Source organism: Podarcis cretensis, assembly GCF_951804945.1.
Source record: "Podarcis cretensis genome assembly, chromosome: 3".
NCBI lineage: Eukaryota > Metazoa > Chordata > Lepidosauria > Squamata > Lacertidae > Podarcis > Podarcis cretensis.
This window is the reverse complement of record NC_137172.1, coordinates 100,596,538-100,618,837: the sequence shown is the minus strand read 5'-3', so window position 1 is coordinate 100,618,837 and position 22,300 is coordinate 100,596,538. Positions and strand designations below refer to the sequence as shown.

General features: G+C 40.4%; 1 protein-coding gene across 1 annotated transcript in view; it reads left to right on the top strand.

The window, feature by feature from the left end:
* TDRP (testis development related protein) overlaps positions 1 to 22,300 on the top strand; it is a 33,033-nt gene that overhangs the window by 5,750 nt on the left and 4,983 nt on the right. The window contains exon 3 of the mRNA XM_079970185.1: positions 21,980 to 22,083. Within this exon, the coding sequence (XP_079826311.1) occupies positions 21,980 to 22,083 (104 nt within the window). The remainder of the gene's footprint in view (positions 1 to 21,979; positions 22,084 to 22,300) is intronic.

Genomic DNA, 22,300 nt, shown 5'->3' with positions numbered 1-22,300 from the left:
ATACAGTACGCAACAAAGAAATTGTTTGAATTGGGAAAGTAACATTTTGGGAAAAATCCAGATGAAATTACCAGTAAATAAATTCTCTTGAAATCGGAGAATTCCAAATGTGAACTACATGCATTGATAAGATGTGCCTAATATTCCCTAGATTGCACAGTTTGTCTTTTTACCTTCAGAAGTAGCATGTGATATGCAACAAAAATTCCTTTGCAATGTATTTTCACTCCCCTGTAAGAATTCAGAGCTCCTGTTCCAGCCAATCAGCCACACCTTCTTCCTGGACACTAAAGATTGCCAATTCACTCTCCCTATCCCCCACATTTCTCTATTTTTCTTTTCAAAGTGACAGTCAACGTTCCTAAAGTCTGAACATGCTTAGTCCCCCCTGTACTGATTTGGGGTGATGGTAAGTCAGCCCTTTTTGGTGGTTTCAAAAATCCCCCCAACAGTATTATTTATTAAATTTATATGTTGTCTAACTTCCAACTAAAACAAGAGTGACACAAATACATTTTAAAAAATCAATACAATAACATTGATGCTACAATGTTGTTAATTCCTTGCTCTTGTTTCTCACTTCCTTTTTTTTTTTTTTTACTGCAAACCTGCTAGCACAAGACTTTGTGTTTACTATTAGAAGTGATATTCTGCCAGCAGGTACTTCTAACACTTGTAAAGTGAGGGAAAGGGAGTTGAAGGAGTGCCTGCAAGCACAAGTGTAGAAGTGGGGTGCTTGCCTGGGTAGGGGGGGATTTTTTTTGTTTGAAATCACCCACCACCACCATCACCTTACAAGTGCTTGGTATTATCCCTATCTCAAGGCTGTCATGTTTATCATAATCCTGAGGCTATGTTTTCTTAGGATCCAAAATTCTAACGCTTAAGTACATATCCCAAATTCTCTATCAGAATTAACTATGCAAATAAAATTCTTGACTTATGTACTGATCTTTTTGCTTCATTTAATTCCTGTCAATCAGGCATGTAACCTGAGAGTTGTTTTCATCTCTCAGACCTACACTTTTTTGTAAGCTTAACTCATTTTTGCTGACCTTGTTGTTTCATGTAGCTGTAAGAATGAGATATTGCGCCCAAGATCAAATATTTCTGTTGTTTTTTTAAATATATTTATTGAATTTTCCAAAAATTAGTTTAAAAAACAAAAAGAAAGAAAAAACAGCAAAAATACAAAAAACACAAAATACACAAAATTAAAACAGATACAATTTCGAATACTTATTTCCATTAACTTGTTTCTCAGACCTCCTCTCACCTCCCCTTCTTGTATTCCGATTTAAATTTTTAATTCAACAAATCCTTATATTCAAAAATAGACATCAAATACTTAAACAACATTGCTCATTACACTTTTCCTAAAGTCGACCAAAATATCCCTTCCATGGCTTTCCCCAATTCCAAACAAATAACAGAACATAGTAAAAATAAAGCAAGTTATAGTTATATACCCTTTGGATTCCCAGACCCCACCCACCCCTTTCCCGGTTTCAGTCCCCAAAAATGTTCATCAGTTCAATATCTTGTCTAGCCTGGAGATCTCACGTCCGAGGCTTTTAAATCTCTTTCAGCCCCTCTCTGCCGGCCTTTTTGATAAACCTTAATGTTAAACCCCAGATTTCGAAAAGGCTTTGGCCCAACAAGGTCCATATTCTTCCCAGCCAGCCCTCCATACTTAAAACCTCAAGGGTACCCCAACATACTCCTATCAAGTCCAAATGTCCCCAAGATCAAGTTTGTAATCCTTCGGTCTTCAGATCTCCACAAAAGGGGATCTCCACAAAAGCGGAGCTCGGAGGGAATCCGCCATTAAACGATGGTGCTAACCCGGAAGTCCCAAGATCAAATATTTCTGAGCACTGTGCTCTAGTAGTGGCCCACCGCTAAGATCTTAGGGAAGCCTACATCTGGGAAGGAGATGCTTTATTGAGATGGATTAATTACTATCCGTCTTAACCACCCTTTTGTGAGTGGTAAAACTGCTTGTAAGAAGTGTGTGGTCTAAGGCAGAGGCTTGGCCCTTAATATAGGCAATAAAAGATTCTGTGGTCACATTTACTGACCAATGTGACCACAGATCACTTTTCAAGTTAGGGATGGTTGCTCCAAGATGCCTTTTGTTTTAAGTACTTCCAGGCTGGGCAAAGCTTTCATTGGAGACAGGAGCTCCAAAGTGTCATAAGCAAAAAGTGGGAACTGATGCTGTATTCTTTCAGGAAATTTACTTTATTCCTATATGTTTGCATGGCATAATATAAGGGCTGGAATTGCTTTACTCTTTTCCTTACAGATTCATAGAGTGACAGTACATGTTACTTCAGCAAATACATTTGCTAGTACTAGGGCTGAGGTATCCAAAAGGAAGAATCAATGGTGGGAAAGGAGTATTTGAGTCTTCATTTGCATGCATTCCCCCCCTCCCATGCAACTTCTATCTCACAGGCTTTTTCTCTCACTTATTTCCACAGACTTTCCCTCACTCTTAGAACTGGGGGGCAGGCGGGGGGGGGGAATGGTCCACTGGAAGGATTGCGGGTGAGAATTGTCAGGCAGGAACATGTTAAGTAATACTCTCCTGTCCATTGATTCTCCCCCTGCTAATAGTGATGCCCCTCCCCCTCCACTGTGCATAAGCATTATGGGACAGACATGTTGTGAATTTTCTAAACCAAATAAAAAAAACTATAAAATGCTTAACCAGGTTTCCATTTATGATTATCCAGACAAGGAATTCTTTATTTTTACAACCAATAAATTTGTGCAAGAGAGAAGGTGCAGGAGAGAAACATACTGGAAAGGATAAACTTTATTTAGGATGCCCCCCAATTTTCTAAATCAGTTATATCTTGATTAATGGGGCACTTTTGAATTTTAACATCCAGACATTGTTGTATGAGGGTCCACAATTTGTTTTTCAGTGCAGACCCAACTATTAAAGTGAATGATCAAACAAGACTGGTTTATTATTTAACCACAAAAGAAGCAGAGGAAAAGTAGATCTAGAGAGTAATCTGTATACAAAAGAGATCTGTGTGCTTGTTGAATTAATCCCTCGAGCACCTTATGGTTTGCAGAATACTCAAGAAAAGAGCATTTGCACATTCCTCTGGAAGCACACTGAATGTACTGGCACTATATTGCCAGAAGTGGATGGTTGTTGCCAAGGCGTTAAATCAGGATTTCTTTACTGCATAGAAAGCAGCCATTAGTTACTTGTTCATTAACAAAAGAATGTTAAAATGTTCAGTAGTAAAAACACTGTTCAAAATAAAAGTAAGAAGCAATTTCAAGCTCTCGTCATAACCAAAATATACTAGCATAAGGGAAACTAAATCTTAGATACACAGATAAAAATCTAATATCCTCATAATATTTGGGGAAAGAAATACAACCTGTTAATAGATATGTGTTAACATTAGGGCACTAGCTTAAAATAGGCCATTGAAAACATAGCTGCATAGCCTGAGTGTTCCCCATCACATCTATTGATGTGTGTGTGTGGGGGGGGGGGCTTTGTTGCATACCTGGGCCTTCCCTGCCTTCAGTAATTTATAATGGAGGAATATACCATTTCTTTGGAAACACTGATCTGTTTCTTATGTTGGAATGATTAGAATGGCTTCCAAGCAAGAGGCCCAAAAGTGTATCTGAGAATGCATGAATCTCTTGAATTTATGTAATTTGCAGAATGTTCCTGCAGGAAACATTCCATATTTAGCTGTGCTTGAAATTTCCTCATAGCCATTGCATTTGCTACATAATCATCACGCTGATTTTCCTTCAAGGAAAGTAATATAGATTACTACTGCTTATAGGGAAGAACTCTGAATGAGAACTTGGCTTGAATGCTGTGGACAGGATTGCTAATCAGTGGTAAGACTGTTCCCTAAACATAATGCCCCTGCCATTTTATTGTTGTCATATTCTGTGGCTTACCTCAGACAGAGATAAAGAATGCCACATATTGAATTGTTATTACTACTTCCTGCAGTGCTTTGTTTTTATTGGAAATATGCATTTAGTCTTAGAAGCAGGCACAGCCTGTTGAGCAGGCTTGACCCAGGCAACTAAATTTATGAGAGCTACATGGATTTTCCTTGAGGAAATATACCCATCAGTGTGAAAGGCAATCTGCAAAATATGGTGCTCAAAATAGTTCCCCGTCCCCTACCCTGAGGTAATTTATAACTACATCTATTGTAATTTTTTGAAAATCTGTTACTATGTTTTACTTCTCAGATAGGAGCAGGAGTGTGTGTGTGTGGTCTTTCACCTTTTCCTTACCTGGTAATTTTACACTCAAAATCCCCAAGCTCCTCTTTCTACCATCCAGGGGAAAGATACCCATGACCCCATGGAAAAGCCAGTAGCTTTGAGAGGGTTTTTTTGTTGTCTGCAGAAAAATAGTATTTTGGAGAAAAGGTTTAGGCAGCCTTTCTTCCCATAAAAGAGCAGTATAGGAAACAATATAAAAGTAAAGGTAAAGGACCCCTGACAGTTAAGTCCAGTCACGGACGACTCCGGGGTTGCGGCGCTCAACTTGCTTTATTGAGGGAGCTGACGTTTGTCCACAGACAGCTTCCAGGTCATGACTAAGCCACTTCTGGCAAACCAGAGCAGCGCATGGAAACGCCATTTGCCTTCCCGCTGGAGCAGTACCTATTCATCTGTTTGCACTTGATGTGCTTTTGAACTGCTAGGTTGGCAGTTAATATAGGGATGCTTAAATATATTCTCCTAAGCGCTGTGGTCTAAACCACTGAGCCTTGGGCTTGCCAATCAGAAGGTCAGCGGTTCGAATCCCCGCAACGAGGTGAGCTCCCATTACTCGGTCCCAGCTGCTGCCAACCTAGCAGTTTGAAAGCACACCAAAAAGTGCAAGTAGATTAAAAGGTACCGCTCTGGCAGGAAGGTTAATGGCGTTTCCGTGTGCTGCTCTGATTTCGCCAGAAGTGGCTTAGTCATGCTGGCCACATGACCTGGAAAAACTGTCTGTGGAGTGGACAAATGCTGGCACCTTCGGCCTGTAAAGCGAGATGAGAGCCCCAACCCCAGAGTCGTTCGCAATTGGACTTAACTGTCAGGGGTCCCTTCACCTTTACCTTTACGCAATTAAAACATGCAAGTCTCTATAGCTGTTTTACATTAAAAACAAAAACTGCCAGAAGACATGTCTCCTGTACAGCATTTAGGTTTTTACCTGTGTGTATCCGAAAGTGAGGCTATAGAAAGGCACTGTAGATCAGAAGTATCCCTGAGATGTTTCTGCAAGGTTGGGAGGCTTTATCTGGATCAGTGGTAGCAATTTGCTTTGTTTATTTTTTCTTAGGCATAATGTTGCTCTTCAGTAGTTCAACTGGGTGTGTACAGTGACTTTTTTTTGTTAAATAGCAGTCCTTCCAATGTTATTCAGAGCATAAAGTTTACTGAGTGACTTTCAGCCTGTCATTTTCTCTCAGCCTAACCTGCCTTCCAGGATTGTTGTGAGCATGAGGTAGGAAAGGGAGATATTATTAAGCTCTGTAGTGAGTATATGTTTAGAAGTATGAGGTAAGCATGAGTGAAGGTTAGCACCTGAGATACCATCTACAACAACTGTAATTGGAGAGGAAAAGTTTGATTTAGGAAATTTCCAAATTGCAAAAGAAAATGGATTGTTATCAGATCTGAACTGGATATAAACATTTGAGCAAGCTGCAGAAAAGTTAGAGAAATCTACCCTTTTCAGTTTTTACAAATACCCTCTTATCTAAATGAGATCAGGAGAAATTACCAGCTAGATAGAGAAGATACTTACACTGAAACTATATTATAAAAATCTATCAAATGCTCATAAAAATATTGTTGGAGAACATTACAAAACATTTATTAGAAAAACCAATACAGTGATGTGGAAAGCGTTTTATATTTTATATACTATAACTGTCATTATATCTAAAGGCTGTAGGATTGTCCAGCTTGTTTTGAAGGTTCATTTGGCTGTTCATATTTACCTAATCAGGAAAATATCAAAGTATGTTTTTATAGTGATATGAAGATAGTTTTAAAAGGACTTGAAGTGCATTTCATGTTGTGCCAAGCCAGGAATAGAATGGAAAAGTTGGTTTTACAGTGCAGTACAATTCTGAGCCTCTGGCTACATTTTCTGTGAATTACACACTTTGGTACCTGCATTAATTATAATAATGGGTTTAGCCAGAAAGGTGTGCTGTTTCATCTTTGATACTGGATATGGTAGCATAAAGTTCATATACAAGGGAGTGTCTGCATTTTGTTTAATCAGAATACTACTCACTTTTCCAAAGCTTGGTTCGTTAGTCTATAGATGTAGGGAGAAGGTGGTAGCTGAATGCAGCCCATTTATTACATACACACAAATTTAAAACATGGATGAGATAACGAACAAGGAACAAATAGTACTACTTAAATGCTTACCAAAGGAGGCTGTGATCTGAAGCATATATGTTTGGAAGCAGCTTCCATCAATTATAATGCACTTCAAAACAGAAATGGTTAGAACTGGAATGCCAATGTGTAATATATAGTGGTGCTTTAATTTAGCAGATTAAGACTCCCTTAGGTGATTCTAAGCACATTTCAGAAAAGCTATGGCAGCATCTATTGCTTGCATACAAACTGTACTGACAGTAGACCTTTATAAAACTGCTACCTGGGCATAGATCTACATATTTAGAAAACATTTTTCTTTGGCTCCTGTTCACATGCCAAATTTGGAAGAACAATTTTACAGTCGCCGTTTGCCTTGTACTCCTCAGTCACCATCTGGAGAGTATGCTGCTGTTTGAGCCTCCATCTGTGCGACTATTAAGAGGTTGTCAATGAAAGGGGAAAATTGTTACTGATAACTGCTCTTTTAATGAGAGATACTCTGTATACCATTTCAGAACCTTCTAAGTTAAAGGTTGCTCAGTTTAAGACTGAGTTGAGATATGAAAGAACTGAGATACTGTATAAGCACCCAACTTTTCCCTATATTTATTTGCTCTTACACATGTTTGAAGGTGAAGGGAATGTTTTCTAATGGATATTCTAAATTGGCTGTGGTTTCAAGCTGCAGAAGAGTAGTTACATGTTAGAAATTGTGATGGCTATAAAATCATTTTTGAAGACCAAGCATCATGTGGTTAGCACAATTGCTGCAAAAGCATCCAGAACTACTTATGGCTACTGGTCATTACTTCACTGACCCTTCCCCATATTCCTTAGTGACCCACCCACCCATTTAAAGTGATACATCCTGGCTGTCTGGATTCTTGAATCTTAAGAGGAACTTCTGCTGGGAAATCTTTTTAGCATATTAAGTGAAGGGGAATACTCCTTCATCACTTAACTATGGGACACTGGTGAACACAGACTTTTGCTAGAAGCTGGTGCCCCAGATGCTAGTGAGAAAGCTTTTGAATTCCCCACAACTCTTTTAAAGTTGGATATTAAGCAAAACAGCAATAGTGGGGGGAGGAGAGAACAGCTGGACATGATGTAAATGATCCTAAGTCTGCAGTCTGTAACAGTCTTAGGACAAAGTGCTGGAGATGCTACAGAGACATAATAAGACCTAGGGGCAAAACAGATTTCAGGTTGCACCAAGGACAATTTTGATGAAGAAGCAACAATGGCTGTTCTACTATCTGTATGTGTAAAGACGAGCAGTTCGTTGGATCTACTTCCAGCACTCAACTAGTTCTACAGTTTTTGTGTGTATTGGAGAACGCCGAAAATAGTTGACCAAAGCTACTACTGAAATATAGAATTTAGCTTTTGAGCATTTAATGGCCTCTAAAAAATAGGTGGCACTACCCAATTTGGCTTGTAATGATTCTTTAGAACAGGGGTCAGCAAACTTTTTCAGCAGGGGGCCAGTCCACTGCCCCTCAGACCTTGTGGGGGGCCAGACTGTATTTTGAAAAACAACAACAACCCAGAGTGAATTCCTGTGCCCCACAAATAACCCAGAGATGCATTTTAAATAAAAGCACACATTCTGTTCATGTAAAAACACCAGGCAGGTCCCACAAATAACCCAGAGATGCATTTTAAATAAAAGGACACATTCTTCTCATGTAAAAATACGCTGATTCCCAGACCATCCGTGGGCCGGATTTAGAAGGGGATTGGGCCGGATCCGGCCCCCGGGCCTTAGTTTGCCTACCCATGCTTTAGAAAGTACACCACCTAAAATTATTATGCACTTCTGCTTCTGCTTCGGAGAATCTCTGTATGCAAAAAAGGTGCCCAGCACAGTGAAGTGTATATTTGATTTAAATTGTAGAACGGGAGTTTCTATGGAAGAAAGTAAACTATGGACATTTAATCTATGCATTTATAGAAATATCTGTAGTTCTAATTAGTGCTTAATCATTATAAAAGTTTCATGAACTCTCTGAAACTGAAAACTGATTACAGTTTCTAATTTTTATTTTTCTTTTAAGAATAAAGATCCATGTTTTCATAATGAAGTTACATCCTCTGTTTCACAAATTGCAACAAAGGTATAAACTTAATATTGAGATATGAATTCAAACTTGTTTCATGCAGTATTTCCTTTTCCTGGATATTTTACAGTGCACCAGCTTTTTCTGGGTAGGCTGACAAACAACATTCCTCTATTACGTCTTCAGTGACGCGACTTAATTGTTTTGGTATTAGAGTCACAAGCATTTTGGTCTTTGGTATTTCATATGTTCATCACATGGTTTAACATTTGAAAAAAATATGAATAAATAAAGAATCCTAATAGGAGTTCATTAAAACAGTTGCCGCACTGATTTATTTTGCCCTTTGAATCTTAATTTTAATGCTTTGATGTTTAACCTTTGTACTGAAAGAGCTAAGATTGCTGTGAATAAAATTACATATGGATATGTAGTTAACAGGCTGATCTTAAACTTCGTATTTCAACTTCTAGCAGATTCGCATTTAGGAAGAAACACAAGAGTAGCTATGATTTTACAAAACATTCTATTATGGCAGTAATAGAGAAATATTTTGTTGGCACGACAAGCCGACCTGCAAGATTGCAGGTACAAATATTTCGAGTCCATGTGTCAGTATAATTAAATAATACACAGTGAAAGGTCGAATTACCGTATTTTTCGCTCTATGACACGCACCCGACCATAACATGCACATAGTTTTTAGAGGAGGAAAACAAGAAAAAAAATATTCTAAATGAAACAGTTGATGTATGATTTTTGTGGTTCATGCTGTGGCCACAGACATGTGATCTGACAGTGAGTTTGGAGTAGCCCAATGCAAAAATCCTGAGGATCCATGTGGATCCGTGCTTTGTAACCACGTTTTAAGTGGGGAGGAAAGGAAAAGCACTCAAGGGACAAGGAGCACGCGTGGGGTGTGTGGAGAAGGATGCTGCTAATAATGCAGAAGAGGGGTTTAAGGGGAGAAGGAACATGTGTGGGGTGGGTGGAGAAGGATGCTGCTAATAATGAAGAAGAGGGGTATAAGGGGAGAAGGCTCCTCTCCTCTCCCACTTTGCTCCTTTAAAGCAAGCCCACTCTGCTTTTCTCCCTCCTCCCCACTCATACCCAGCTTAGCGAGCTGAAAAACTTTGCTGCTATGTAGCGAGCTAAGTGGGGAGGAGAGAGAGAGGGACAGAGAGCCTGCTTGCTTTAAAGGAGCCAACCGGGCAGGAGCCGCTTACACGAGTGTAAGCGGCTCCTCTCCTCTCCCGCTTTGCTCCTTTAAAGAAGCAGGCTCTCTGTCTCTCTCTCCTCCCCACTCAGCGGCTCTTCTTCCGCTTTGCTGTTTCAAAGCGAGCCACGGAGGAGGCAAGGAAGGGGAACCATGGATCCTCTGCTCACGACTGCAGCAGATCCCCCCCCGCCACCCACAGGCATTCCCTCCATAACACTCACAGACATTTCCCCTTACTTTCTAGGAGGAAAAAAGTGAGTGTTATGGTGCAAAAAATACGGTAAGTGTGTGCAAGTAAAAATTTGATGTTTTCTGACTTTCAGATGATTAATCTTTAATAATATTTATTATTATTATTTTAAGTATAATTTTTCTTCTTTTCAAAATTAGAAATGATAGAATTGCAATGCTTTCTTTCCTCTCCACTCATGAGATTAATGAATCACCAGCTGGTGTCTTTTTTACAGTCTTAATTATAACATTTACTGCCTGAAAGTACTGAAATAATTAACACTCGAGACTGGAATTACACAACAAGGTTCTTATAATAATGTAACTTTTACATAATGTGGTATTATATGAGCATGGCTGCTGCCTTCCATTTCTGATTCTTCAAAGTGCTCTGTTCTAGTGGCACATCACCTGAGCACCTGAATGCCCACTTTAGGCTGCAGATCATTTGCATGCCCAACAAAGTCAGACTGAGAGTGTATCTTTCCACAATACCTCCCACTTCTGAAACCTTTACTTTTAAGCTTACTCTTTTTTTTTTTTTAAGTCATTTAGCAATTCACAATAAAAGCCACAAAAGGATATGGAATGTCTCCCATTCTTCCCTACTTCCTGTCTTCCATACGCATTCCTTTGAAATGTGTTATTCTTAGGTGTTCTCAAAGCAGTGCTTTTCCTTTTGTTCTGAAGTTTGAATGAGGCCTCTAGGTGTTTGTATTCTGTTAATATTCTGAAATGCTGCCAATTTCCCCTTAGATTAAAACAAGACTCAGATTTTTACCAATTCATTATTCACAGGAATGTCTTGATGACACATATTGTCATTTCCAGAGACCTTAAACCTAGCGAATTGTCAAGTCTTCTCCTTGAAGCAGTATTCTTAGGTGCCAGACCTATGGACATGATTTTGTGAGAAGCATGATAGTTAGTGTGGAAACTGCAGTGTCACAAATAGTGGCCAAGGACCTTTAAAAAGAATATGTAAGTTCACGTTCTGTGTAAGAGGATATGGAGCACAGCTGCTATATCAGAGTTTCATTCTTACTCAGTGAAACATGGTTTGTTTCTCTAGCACATGTTGTTTGCCTTTTGTAGGTAGAAGAAGCCTATTCATTGTAAGAAGTGGCACTTGTGTGACTGGGATCTGACTAGAACATTTCTTAAGAAGAAACTTTCTCAGAATCTCAAGGCAGACTTCATGAGCTAATCACTGTAAATCAAGCGTGACAATATGTTCAAACCCTGTCAAATGGTTTAATATTAATGAAGAGCTTAGGCCAATCAGTCTGATCTCGATGTCTGACACATAGGTGCTAGACCTCAGGACACAGTCAGTGATCTAGAGTTTCCTCCTGAAGGACACCTCACTGTAAGGTGGAGTTCAAGTTGAGGTCTGAGACTCAGACTGCGAGAATGAGTGAACAGGATATATATGGCCACATGTTACCCATTGGCTGTCTGGTGCAGATGAATTAAGGTAGGCTAGCAATGGTTTTCAGTTGGTGGGTTGGGATTCACTCACAGCCTAATCTAAGGTGGGTCAGAACAGCAGTACTAGAAAACATAATAAAGCATTACATATTAAAAGTCCACAAATACATTTGGGGCCACAAATTTGGGTCTATAAATATATGTTTAGGTTAGAGGTGGGTCCCAGGTCAGGAAAGCTTGAAGGGCTTATCCTAGTAACAGCCCTTTCCTCAGCCAGGAAGGCAATACTTTCTCACCAGCAACATGTATGCAAGTCTACCCATCCCCTTGTTTTGTATTACTTCTTTTTCCCTGTTGTTTTCTAGAGAATGTTTTTGCTGGCATTTCAACATCAAATTATACTAGCTTTCTTCTTGTTTTGCAGCTTGTAACTTATGACACTGAAAAAATATGACACCTTGTTGTGGCCCAGGACTTGTAAACATTTCCTCAGACATGATCTAGATTTTAGTCTGGCATGCTCCCAGGAAACAAGATAATCCACATACCTGCTCAATAGAAGAGGGATTTTTTTTTGGGGGGGGGGGTCACAGCAGGGATTGCTATACAAGATAGACTAAAGGTAAAGAGTGTTGTAATTGAGGGGAGGAGTTTGTTAGTAACAGGTAAAAGTACCTACAATAGAAGAGTTTTGTATTCAGGAGAGAAATGAGCAGCATTGCAGTACTTGGGCGTCGGTGAATGCTGAATCCTAAGTATGCTGGTAAGAATTGATTTATTTAGGAATAGAACTTCAGTTGGAGACTAAGTATGAGTCTCTGTCTGTCTGTCTGTCTGTCTCTTTCTCTTTTTCTTACTGGAATTCTACCAAAATAATTATGTTTTCAAGGATCCTTGGGCTACAATTCTATACTCACTTACCTGGGAGTGAGCTCCATTGAACTCAGTGAGACTTACTTCTCTCTATGTGTGATTGCATTGTTAATCTGAGGTGAAATAGTTGAAATATCTGTTTCCTTTTGTGGCACAGAAAAAAGTATTTATCCAGTGATGAAAGGAGGAAGGGCAACTTCACTACCCAAGAGGATGGGAATCAGTTGAAAAGTAGAAGTTGCTTTTTCCATTCACCCATTGCTAGGCTGGTCCAGGTGCATGGTTGTGTTGAAAAGAAGGATTTGATGCCAAAGCATTTTATGTTTGAGTATATCACTACTAGAATATATCTTGGAGAGCTACAACCCTAGGCAAAGCATTTTATGTTTGAGTATATCACTACTAGAATATATCTTGGAGAGCTACAACCCTAGGCAAAAAAGGCACCCATTCTATTAAGTAAATCTGTGTGTTCCAGAGTCATACAAGTAACATCTAAAACAGCAGAAGCACATCACAATTATAACACTTCAGAGTCTGTCCATATTGCATTTGTAGAGTTAACAGTATTTAACTTTACTGTTACTAAGTCTTTGTTACCTTAGTTTGGTATCAAGGGAAAGAAATGCCTCTAGTTCCAGCTCTGCATTGTTATAGCCAAACTAAGCCTTGGTAAAACAGGCCTAGTTCAATAATAACGGAGTCTCTTGTCAGTTGTGGTTTTTCTTTTCTCCATAGAACAAGATTCTTACTAGTATTTCCATAATTATTTATTTAATATTTGTTTTTCAAGTCCCAGGAACAATACTGAAAACTTATGCTCGAGTTACATAAAAGAATGGAGGCACGCTCCGGTACATGCCAAATGGCTATTGCAGAGGCAGTTCAGGATCCGTCCATTGTTTCCATTGGAGTTCTGCTAAGCTAACCAAACATTAAACATTAGGCACTCCAACATGGCTGTAGTGAGGGAGAAATTACTCTTTTTGCACCCCTGGATAACACTAGCTTTTATGGTCTTTTTATTCATGTGGCTTCAGTGAAGCGCCAATGGACATTGCTCGGGCTTAGAGGATAATATTTTTTAGAAATAGAGAGAGAATTGATCTAGGTTTCGTATGAACAAGAACTGTGCACAACAGGGGCTCAAAACTGTTAAGGATTGTGAGGCCCATTGATTTCGATAGCAGTGACATAAGCATGCTTTAATTTTCTCATTAGCACCAGAGCAACTTAAAACACTTTGGTTGAATCATGCCATAGAAGTTTTTATAATAATAAACAACAATTTCATAACATTATACTCACATTCATTAATCTGGAATAACTACCGTATTATCTCTCCATGGCAGAGAGTGCCTATCAGCAGCTTCAGCTGGTACATCAGCTGCACCCTTTCATAGACAGGGATAGCTAAGCCACTATGATACCTGCACTATTAACCTCATGTTTAGACTACTATAACATGCTCTATGCAGGGCTTCCCTTAAAGTTAGTTTGGAGGTTGCAGCTGGTTCAGAATGCCACAACCTGAGTGGTGGGTGGTATCCCTTTTGGGGCACAGATCATACTCAAAGGAAGGGATCTTCACAGGCTAATTTTAAGGTCTCGCTGCTTACATATAAATCCTTAAACAACTCTGGACTAGGTTACCTGAAAAACTAGTTCCCCTCCATTGCGCTATAGGAACATTAAGATAATCAAACAGAACCCATTTTGTCTTGCTACGGCCTGATGATAACTGACTTGTGGTGATGTGGAGGTAACCTATTCGCTGGTGGTGCCAGTGTTATGGAATGCAGTCCCCACTGAAATATAGGAGGCCCCAAATGTATTTACATCCCGCCAACTGTTAAAGATTCACCTGTTTAGACAGACCTTCCCTTGATCTCCCAACTTGAGTCTTCTGTTCTAATGACTATGTTCTTTTAATTGGAGTTTTATTGTGCATTTTAATTATGAATAGTTATATTTTAATGCTTGTGTAATCAGTTTTTAAACAACTTTGAAGCCTATTTTGGCCCATGATGTACAAAATTCATCTGTAAATACTTCCAAATATTGGTTATAAAGATGTTCATTCTTAACATACAGAATCTGAAAGTGCTAGCTATACCGTCCATCTTTATAAGATAATAATTGCAGCGTCACTGGCTGCATTGTTGCCCCTGTGTTTTGCAAGGTGACATCCATTCTTGAAGAAAGGCGAGGCTTGGAGCAGCTCTGTACTAGGCTCACCTTGAAGTAATTGTTCCAGCCTCTCGTGGCTGTCATATTGTATAGCTGCCACAAACAAATATCGTGCATTAGCTGTGTCAAGGGCAGAAGGGTGGGAGGGGGGAGCAGGATTTCCAAATCAACACAGTTAAAACTTCTCTCCTTTTGCAAACTGAGGAGGGTAGGACAGGAGCAGGTGGCTCTTCCTTAAGCTGCTTCAATGCCTAGTTCAACAGTGGCCACCAAGCTCAGAGTAACTCTACAAGAGATATGAGCCCTCTGCTAGACAACCTTTGAAAGAATGTCAATGTGAAGCAATATTCTGGGAAGGCAATCATCTAACAGGTTCAGCCTATTGCCTACTTTGTTTGTTTCTACCCTCTCCTGGAAGCTGTAACCCTGGAAACTAGTAATTGTGAACTGGACTAAGTATTTTTGTCATCCCTCCCCAGAGGCTATGCTCAGCCCAAGGACTGAGCAAAAGCCTAATACCACCCCTTTAAGGTGGGGCTTTGTAAAATCTAGTTCCATGAGACTTTCTAGCTCATTTAAAACTGTAGTCAAGATTTTACATAGGCCTACAACGATAAGAAATTACGTAGCTGAAATCACTGGCAGGATGTGATAATAAATCCTTGAGAATTGTTACTTTTGCATTGTCTGTGATTTTACTATATTTACAAAGTCAGACCTATTAATTAACAGTATTTATAAACCATATTTTACCCAAAGGTCCCATACACACACACACACACATTTATAGCCAGATAGTATGTCAGCTGAAATCAAAATAAACAAATTGCGATACAATTTCAGAGAGAGAGAGAAAGAGAGTTAGTTGGCAGTGGGAACTAGAAACAACATATTTACAGGGATAACCATATTTCCCCTTTCATAAAGGCTGGGCAAAGAGATGCAACATTATCTGATGCTGGAAGGAAAATACTTTTGAAGCATGACGCACCTCAGAGTGGTACATCTTCATATATGTTGAGGATTTGGGGCTTAAGATTTTTAGGATGTCATCATTAGTGCTTTGAATTGGGCCTGGAGGATAATTGGCAAGTTATGCACACTGGCCATTATCAAGAGATACATGCAGTGTATGATGCAACGGAGATCTCATTGGATGACTAGCCTCTAGCCATAGGAGCCAACTCCAGTGGGCTGTGGGTGCTTGAGCACCCACAATAATATAGTTGCAGGGGCTGGGCACCCCCAAGGTCAATCAGCAAAGCCAGAGAGAGGCAGCCAGCCAGCCTCTGTTGCACTCCCTCTGAGAGAGCAGTTCAGCGCTGCTCTCGACAGCCAGCCAGTGAGTTACCCTTCTCTGGGGGAAGGCTCAGATGTGGGAGCAGAGTCTCTCTGCCTCTGAGTCTGAGCCCTCTCCAGAGAAAAGGGTGTCTCGCTGGTTGTGGAGAGAAGGAAGAAGAGATGCCACTGGCAGCTGCAACACAGGCGTGTGACATCACATGCACATGCCTACACATAGCCCCCCCTCCAAAAACGCAATGTTGCGTGTCGTGCGTGTGATATCACATGCACTACTTAAAGGCAAGTGTGTGTGACATCGAGCGTCTGTGTTACAGTGGCGGGCACCCACAATCCTGAGGGTGAGATGGTGCCCCTGCCTCTAGCTGCCCATTGTAATGCAGATTTATGTTTGCTCTGTACATGCAGTTTCATTCAAAAGAAACCTGTTTTGGTATGTGGATCTCTTTTCAGGAGCAATTTTTAGTCAAATTTCCATTCCATTGTGTCTAATCAGCTAAATTGAGTATCTGTTTTCAAAAAAGCTTTGAGTCGCTAAAGCATCATAAATAATTTAAAGATAGAATTCTGAGCATGTGATGTAAATGGAGATAAATGATTCTTAACAGAACTGATTTATATTTACAGTAATTTTTTCAGAAAACTTATCTTTAAAAAGCTTTCTACTTTTGGAAACACATATGGCAACCTTACGAGAAATAGATTAGGATTCTATTACAGTGGTACCTTGGGTTACAAACTTAATTCGTTCAGGAGGACCCGTTCTTAACTCCAAACTGTTCTTAACCTGAGGTGCACGTTCGCTAATGGAGACTGCCACTGCCGCCGCGCCACCGCTGCGCAATTTCCGTAATCATCCTGGGGCAAAGTTCGCAACTCGGGGTACTACTTCCGGGCTAGCGGAGTTTGTAACTTGAAGTGTTTGTATGCCCGAAGCATTTGTAACCTGAGGTACCACTGTATCTCTGTGTGAAACTCATAGGCTGTTATGGAGGGAGTACAGTTTTTGTTCCATTATGATCTTCAGTTCCTTTCCCCAGTTTTTAATTAATTACTAAATAAGAAGTTTCTTAAGTCTAGGAAGCACCTTTAGATGCTTGCAGGTTGAAAATCTGTTTATTTTTCATTGTTGTTTCACATCATGAATTCAGACTGTTCTTCCTAGGTTTCCATATGCATTTGGTGTTAAGAACATTTATAAATTATTCTGAGCTAATGATCTTGTATCAATACAACAAAAATTGCATTCAGGGCTGTCTTACTCATTAGGGTTAGTGGCACCCTGCGCCATGGTGCCTGCCCATCATGGGTGCCCAGCAGTGGGAGTCCAGGACTGACCAGGAACAGCTGCGAGGGCATGCTGGGCAGCGATGGCGGCTCTTCCTACGGCCAGCCGTGCTCTCTCACTTCCTGCCTGGGAGAGGAGGCAGCGGTGGCAGCGGCACAAAGCTACACGGTGCCCTTCTCCCTCCTGCCCCCCCCCCCCCCGCGGCAGTAGCGGGACTGCTGAGGACGCCTGCGTGGCAAGCGAGCCTTGAGCTGCCCATCGCAGGGGGCAGGGAGGGGGCGTGCCGAGAACGTCACCCCCCCACCCCTTCCATCGAGGAAAAAAGTGGAGGAAGGATACATTCAGATTTGGGGTGGTGGGAGGGGAAAGCTGAGGGGGGGCGCACTACCATTAGGACTCAGTTCGGAGGTAAGGATGGACTTGAGAGCATGTTCTCCATGCAGTTAGTGGTTAAAAACAAACAAACACCAACAAAAATTCCTTGAAAGGTGGGTGTGGGTTTTAAGGTCCTATTAGATTCAGCAGGTAAGTGCAGTTAGGGCTGCAGCCTTTGTGACCCAAGTTTTGGGTCCTTTTTAGGTTCAGGATGTCACTGCTTTACACCCACCCCCACACTATTTGAAAACGTCAGCTTTGTACTTAAACACAAATTGGCCGAGAACTTCATTCTCTGTGTCTTTATCAATTTATTTAAAGAACAAACTGGTGATTGCTTTAACTTTTTGATATGTGGTGATCTGAATCATGAGGATGAATTAGAAGAACTTATGAGTCTTGAATGAGTCTTGCTTTGGAATTGAGGACTTCATTAGATTTTCTTCTGCCTTTTCATTTTATTTTGTTCTAAGGGCTTGTTGTTAGAGATAATGTGTAAGTGTGGTGTCAGCTCCCTAAAAAAAAGGTAAACAGCTCTGGGGAACCTTTCCTTTAAAAGTCAACAACTTTGGGGTCCCCCCCTTAAAAAAGGTTAACAACTCTGGGAAATGGGGGGGGGCGCCACTGGAGGGATCTTTGCACCACGGCACCAGATATGCTTAAGATGGCCCTGATCGCACTGCAACCCTATTTCTTTGGAGATACAACAGTTCTATTCTGAAATGTTCTTCTGTAACATTCCTAATATTAATGACCTGTATTTGATATTCTTCATTTCACAATATTCCCCAATCTTACTATTTGATTCACTGCATTGTTTGTGTGGGATCTTTTCCTTCCAAATGACAGTCACTTCTGTTTCCCTCTCCTATCTCGAACAAAATGCTTTCAGGGAAGGTTTGTCATGCACATGTTATAACTTGAGCAGCGCATTTGGATTTTTTTTTTTTAGCTGATGTACCTTATGATTCAGGGCCTCTTGATTTCACTGCTGATACAAGTAGAATCAAAATTGTCATCCTCATCTGTTTTCCTTTAACAGTGACACATAGCTGTTCATATTTCTTGTTTCACAAGCTGTGCTCATTAAATTACAATTACTTGATGGCAGAAGATTATTTTGGGGAGCTGGGAAGTTGGCTACTGAAAGTGTAGAAACCTGCTCCAAGAAGCTGTGTGAAGTTGAAAAATAAGAAGACAAAATGGCCTCTCAAGAATCTTCAGTTAGACTTTCACTACACAATCAGTTCAAGCACACTTGTGAAAGATCAGTCATGAAAACAATATAATGTATTATACTTGCTCATCTACTACTTCTGCTACTACTAGTAATAGTAATGATGATATTGCTTCATAAGGCTGAAATTATATAGTGTAGCATTGAATTATTTGAACCTTCAGGGGAAATAAGTCAATTTAAATTAAGTTTTCCTTTTGGATTTTAAAAGGCTCCCATAGTGTACTCTAGGGGACACCAGAATAGTACCCGTCAGAGTGCGTGTTAATTCCTTAAATAGCACCCACATATTCTTTAAGTATTCCCTTAGAAATCTACAATTCATGGGATATTATTTGCTCTTCCTACTCAGTTCCCGTTTACACTGGCTTGGTATCTCCTACACTGTATCCCTATTCCTTAAACATATCCACATTTCATTGAATTCCAGGATTGGATGTGCACCTTTCCTTCCCCATTCTGGACAGAGGGTAGGTGCAAATAGCTTCTCTCTGTGAGCAAGTGCAGTTGTTCCTTTCTCCCATTGATGGTGGTAGGGCATGCAAGTACCATTTTTGTGGCCCTGTCTCTTTCTCTGCTCTTTTAGATGTGCAGCTATTATGTGTTATGCCACAATCCCATGGCAGCAATTATGCAACTGGCATTGACACCACTCTCAGGAAATTTCAGATGTGTTCAATAGCCCTCCAAAGGTTGGTGAACAGTTTTTGAATGGGCCATGAGCAGCAGTCTGAAGAGACCCAGAAGCTGAGAACTAGGAGCCAGGACCAAAGGGCAATCAGGATCTTAAGGCAACTAGGAGGAAGAGCTGGAGAACAAGCTTAGAGCCAGGATGAAGGAGCAAGAACAGAAATGCAAGACCTGATAGAGTTCATGAAAGCCTTGTTGCTCTAAGCAAAGCCCAGCTTGGGGGGGGGGGGCCTAGTTCTTTATAAACCTTCCTAGCCTGCAGGAGACAATGGCCAACCTGAGCAGGTAGAGCCAGACCAGAACTGGAAAGTTCCTACTTGAGAGGCTGCAGTTACATGGCTCATTTCATGGGGCAGTGCTCAGCAGTTCCTAAAAGTGGCCATGGATGTTGACCCTTTGGCAAGGACAGGTGTCAGGAGAGTGGAATGGGAGTATGGACGGCTGACTTGGAACAGTAGAAGGAGCACTCCACAAGGCAACATATTTAAAACAGCACAACCTATATGCTAGAGTAAGGTATCAGCAAGCATGGGGGAACCTTGAGGTTTGCAGAAGTACAAAATATCTTTAGAACACGCCCCCCCCCCCCCCCAGCTAAGCAGACCAATAAAGACTGAGTGTACTTAATGGACAAAGCATGCTGGTAGAATGGAGCTACTTAAATCCTGCACAGCAGCATACCACACAAACGGTTTGGTTGCACACCCAATTGGTTGCTTCCTGTTAATAGTTCACAGCAGAGGAACCTCTTGGTATACCCCATTTGCCTCAGTGTAGAAGGCAACCAAGCTTGAGGTGAATTTCAGTGTGCATTCAGTAACCTTAGCCGTAAAGGCAACAAATTTGATGTTTTATGTCATCAGCCAAATAGGGGTGAACAGAACCAAGTGGTTCCCCTCCAGAAAATTCATGCCACTGCATGAAATGGATTGCAGAATAGCTAGAATGGATTCTGTAGTTAATTTAAGGCACGCATCAAGAGCCCTAGCTGGCCTTGTTTTATATGAAATACTCTAGGAGGCTGTGTTGCAAGGTAAGCCATGTACGGTGAAAAGATGCTTTCATACTCCAGCCATAATCAGTGCTCCATACAGGGTAGCAGCATTTTTGAAATGTGCCACAATATTTCTCCAAATATCAGTGATTGCTGTGACTATTCATTGGCTATAAAGACTGAAATGTGGGAGCCAGCTGATTTCTCTCAAAACTCAACAACAGGTTAGGCCCATTTTGCTTTGCACCTTGGGTTCTACAAGGGCTAGAGACTTCCTTTTTTAAAAAAAAGAAAGAAAGCTGGGAATCTGGAATGGCTATTCTCTCAGGCTCCTCTGTCATACTGTCTTCTAGACCAAATAAAAAAGGAACCTATCCCACTGTAAAAGCTTTCTTATTGTAAAATAATCTGGTAATTTCCACTACCTCAAGCGAGTACTCTTATCAGCAAAGGTGATCAGCTCTAAAGACAATTGAGAATTCCTTGGTTTCATTACAGTAGGCAGCATTCTATAGCCTTCTTTTATAACAACACTTTCAACCTGATAATATCGGTGAACAGATTAGCAAATGAGTGGCAATAGGCTTTAACCCAGTAAGAAACTTTTAAACATTTGGTTAACAGGTGGGTTTTTATTTTTTTTTACTTTAAAAAATGGAGGAGCAGCTGATGTAATTTCTTCATTCCAGCAGTCATAGGTGCAACCTGAAACCTACATACCAACTAGGAGAGCCTAATTTAAATGCCTACCTCCCACCTTCCATTTTAAGATTGCAACTAAATGCAGCCTCCATGCTTTCAACACCAGAGGTTTTCTCCCTCCCCTTCCCTGCTTTATTTTGCCAGCTATCCCGATAAAGAGTTATCAAGAACTCACAAACTTCTACATTATTCTGTGACATTTTGGTTGGTCTGATACATGTATTAACCTAATGTAGATTTTGGAACTATGCATTTAAATATCCACTTTATGGATCAAAATGAAGACATAATTCTTTAAGGCAAAGAAATGAATCAAAATTATTCATAGCTAAGTCCTGATTAGCGTTGGAGACTTAAACACACATATTTAACATTTCAAAGTCCCATCATTTGAGCTAGTAGCCAAGGCTCTCTTGCATTCTCCCTGGGTCACAATTGGTGGAGCAGAGAAAATAGACAAAAATCCCCTTTGAGAGCAGGAATCCTAATGATGGTTCATGTTTGGCAGTTGTTCAATTTTAATGCAAAGTTACTTTAGAAATCTAACATGCTGACATTACTGTTCTGCCAGGATTGTGGGAGGAACGAAGCAAAAACTTTTCAGCAGCACGTACTAGTATACTGTACGTATGCATTAAACCATAATTTATTTTTAACTATGGTTTAATGTGCCATTTTCTACAGCGGTGTTGTATTTTGTAAATGGCATTTCCGTGCGCTCTGGCTTCCGTCACGGTGTTCCATTGTGATAGAAGCGGTTTAGTCATGTTGGCCACATAACCCAGAAAGCTGTCTGCAGACAAACGCCGGCTCCCTCAGCCTGAAGCGAGATGAGCACCGCACCCCATAGTTGTCTTTGACTGGACTTAACTGTCCTGGGGTCCTTTACCTACCTTATATTTTGCATACATTAAATTTTACCTTTACCTACCTTATATTTTGCATACATGAAATTAATTTGTAAAACTATCATTTTTAGGTTCAAGGAGCAGGTTTTCGAGGTTGGAAGGAAGTAACATCCATATTTAATAAGGATGATGAAGAACAGTTACTAACAGGATGTAAATCTCCAAAATCTAAAGGGTATGTATATAGGGGAGTGGGAAGTGATATAAACATGGAGTAAATAATGCAAGTACCAAGGCCGCTACAGGTGTTAAGGCTAGAATCAAGATAATCAGGTAAAAAAACTATTTAAAGTTTAGAAGGTAAGACAGTTCTTACGTCACATTTATATTATTTTTCAGCTTGCAAGATTCTGTTTAAGTTAAGGATCCACATGGGGCAGAAGAAGCAGTTA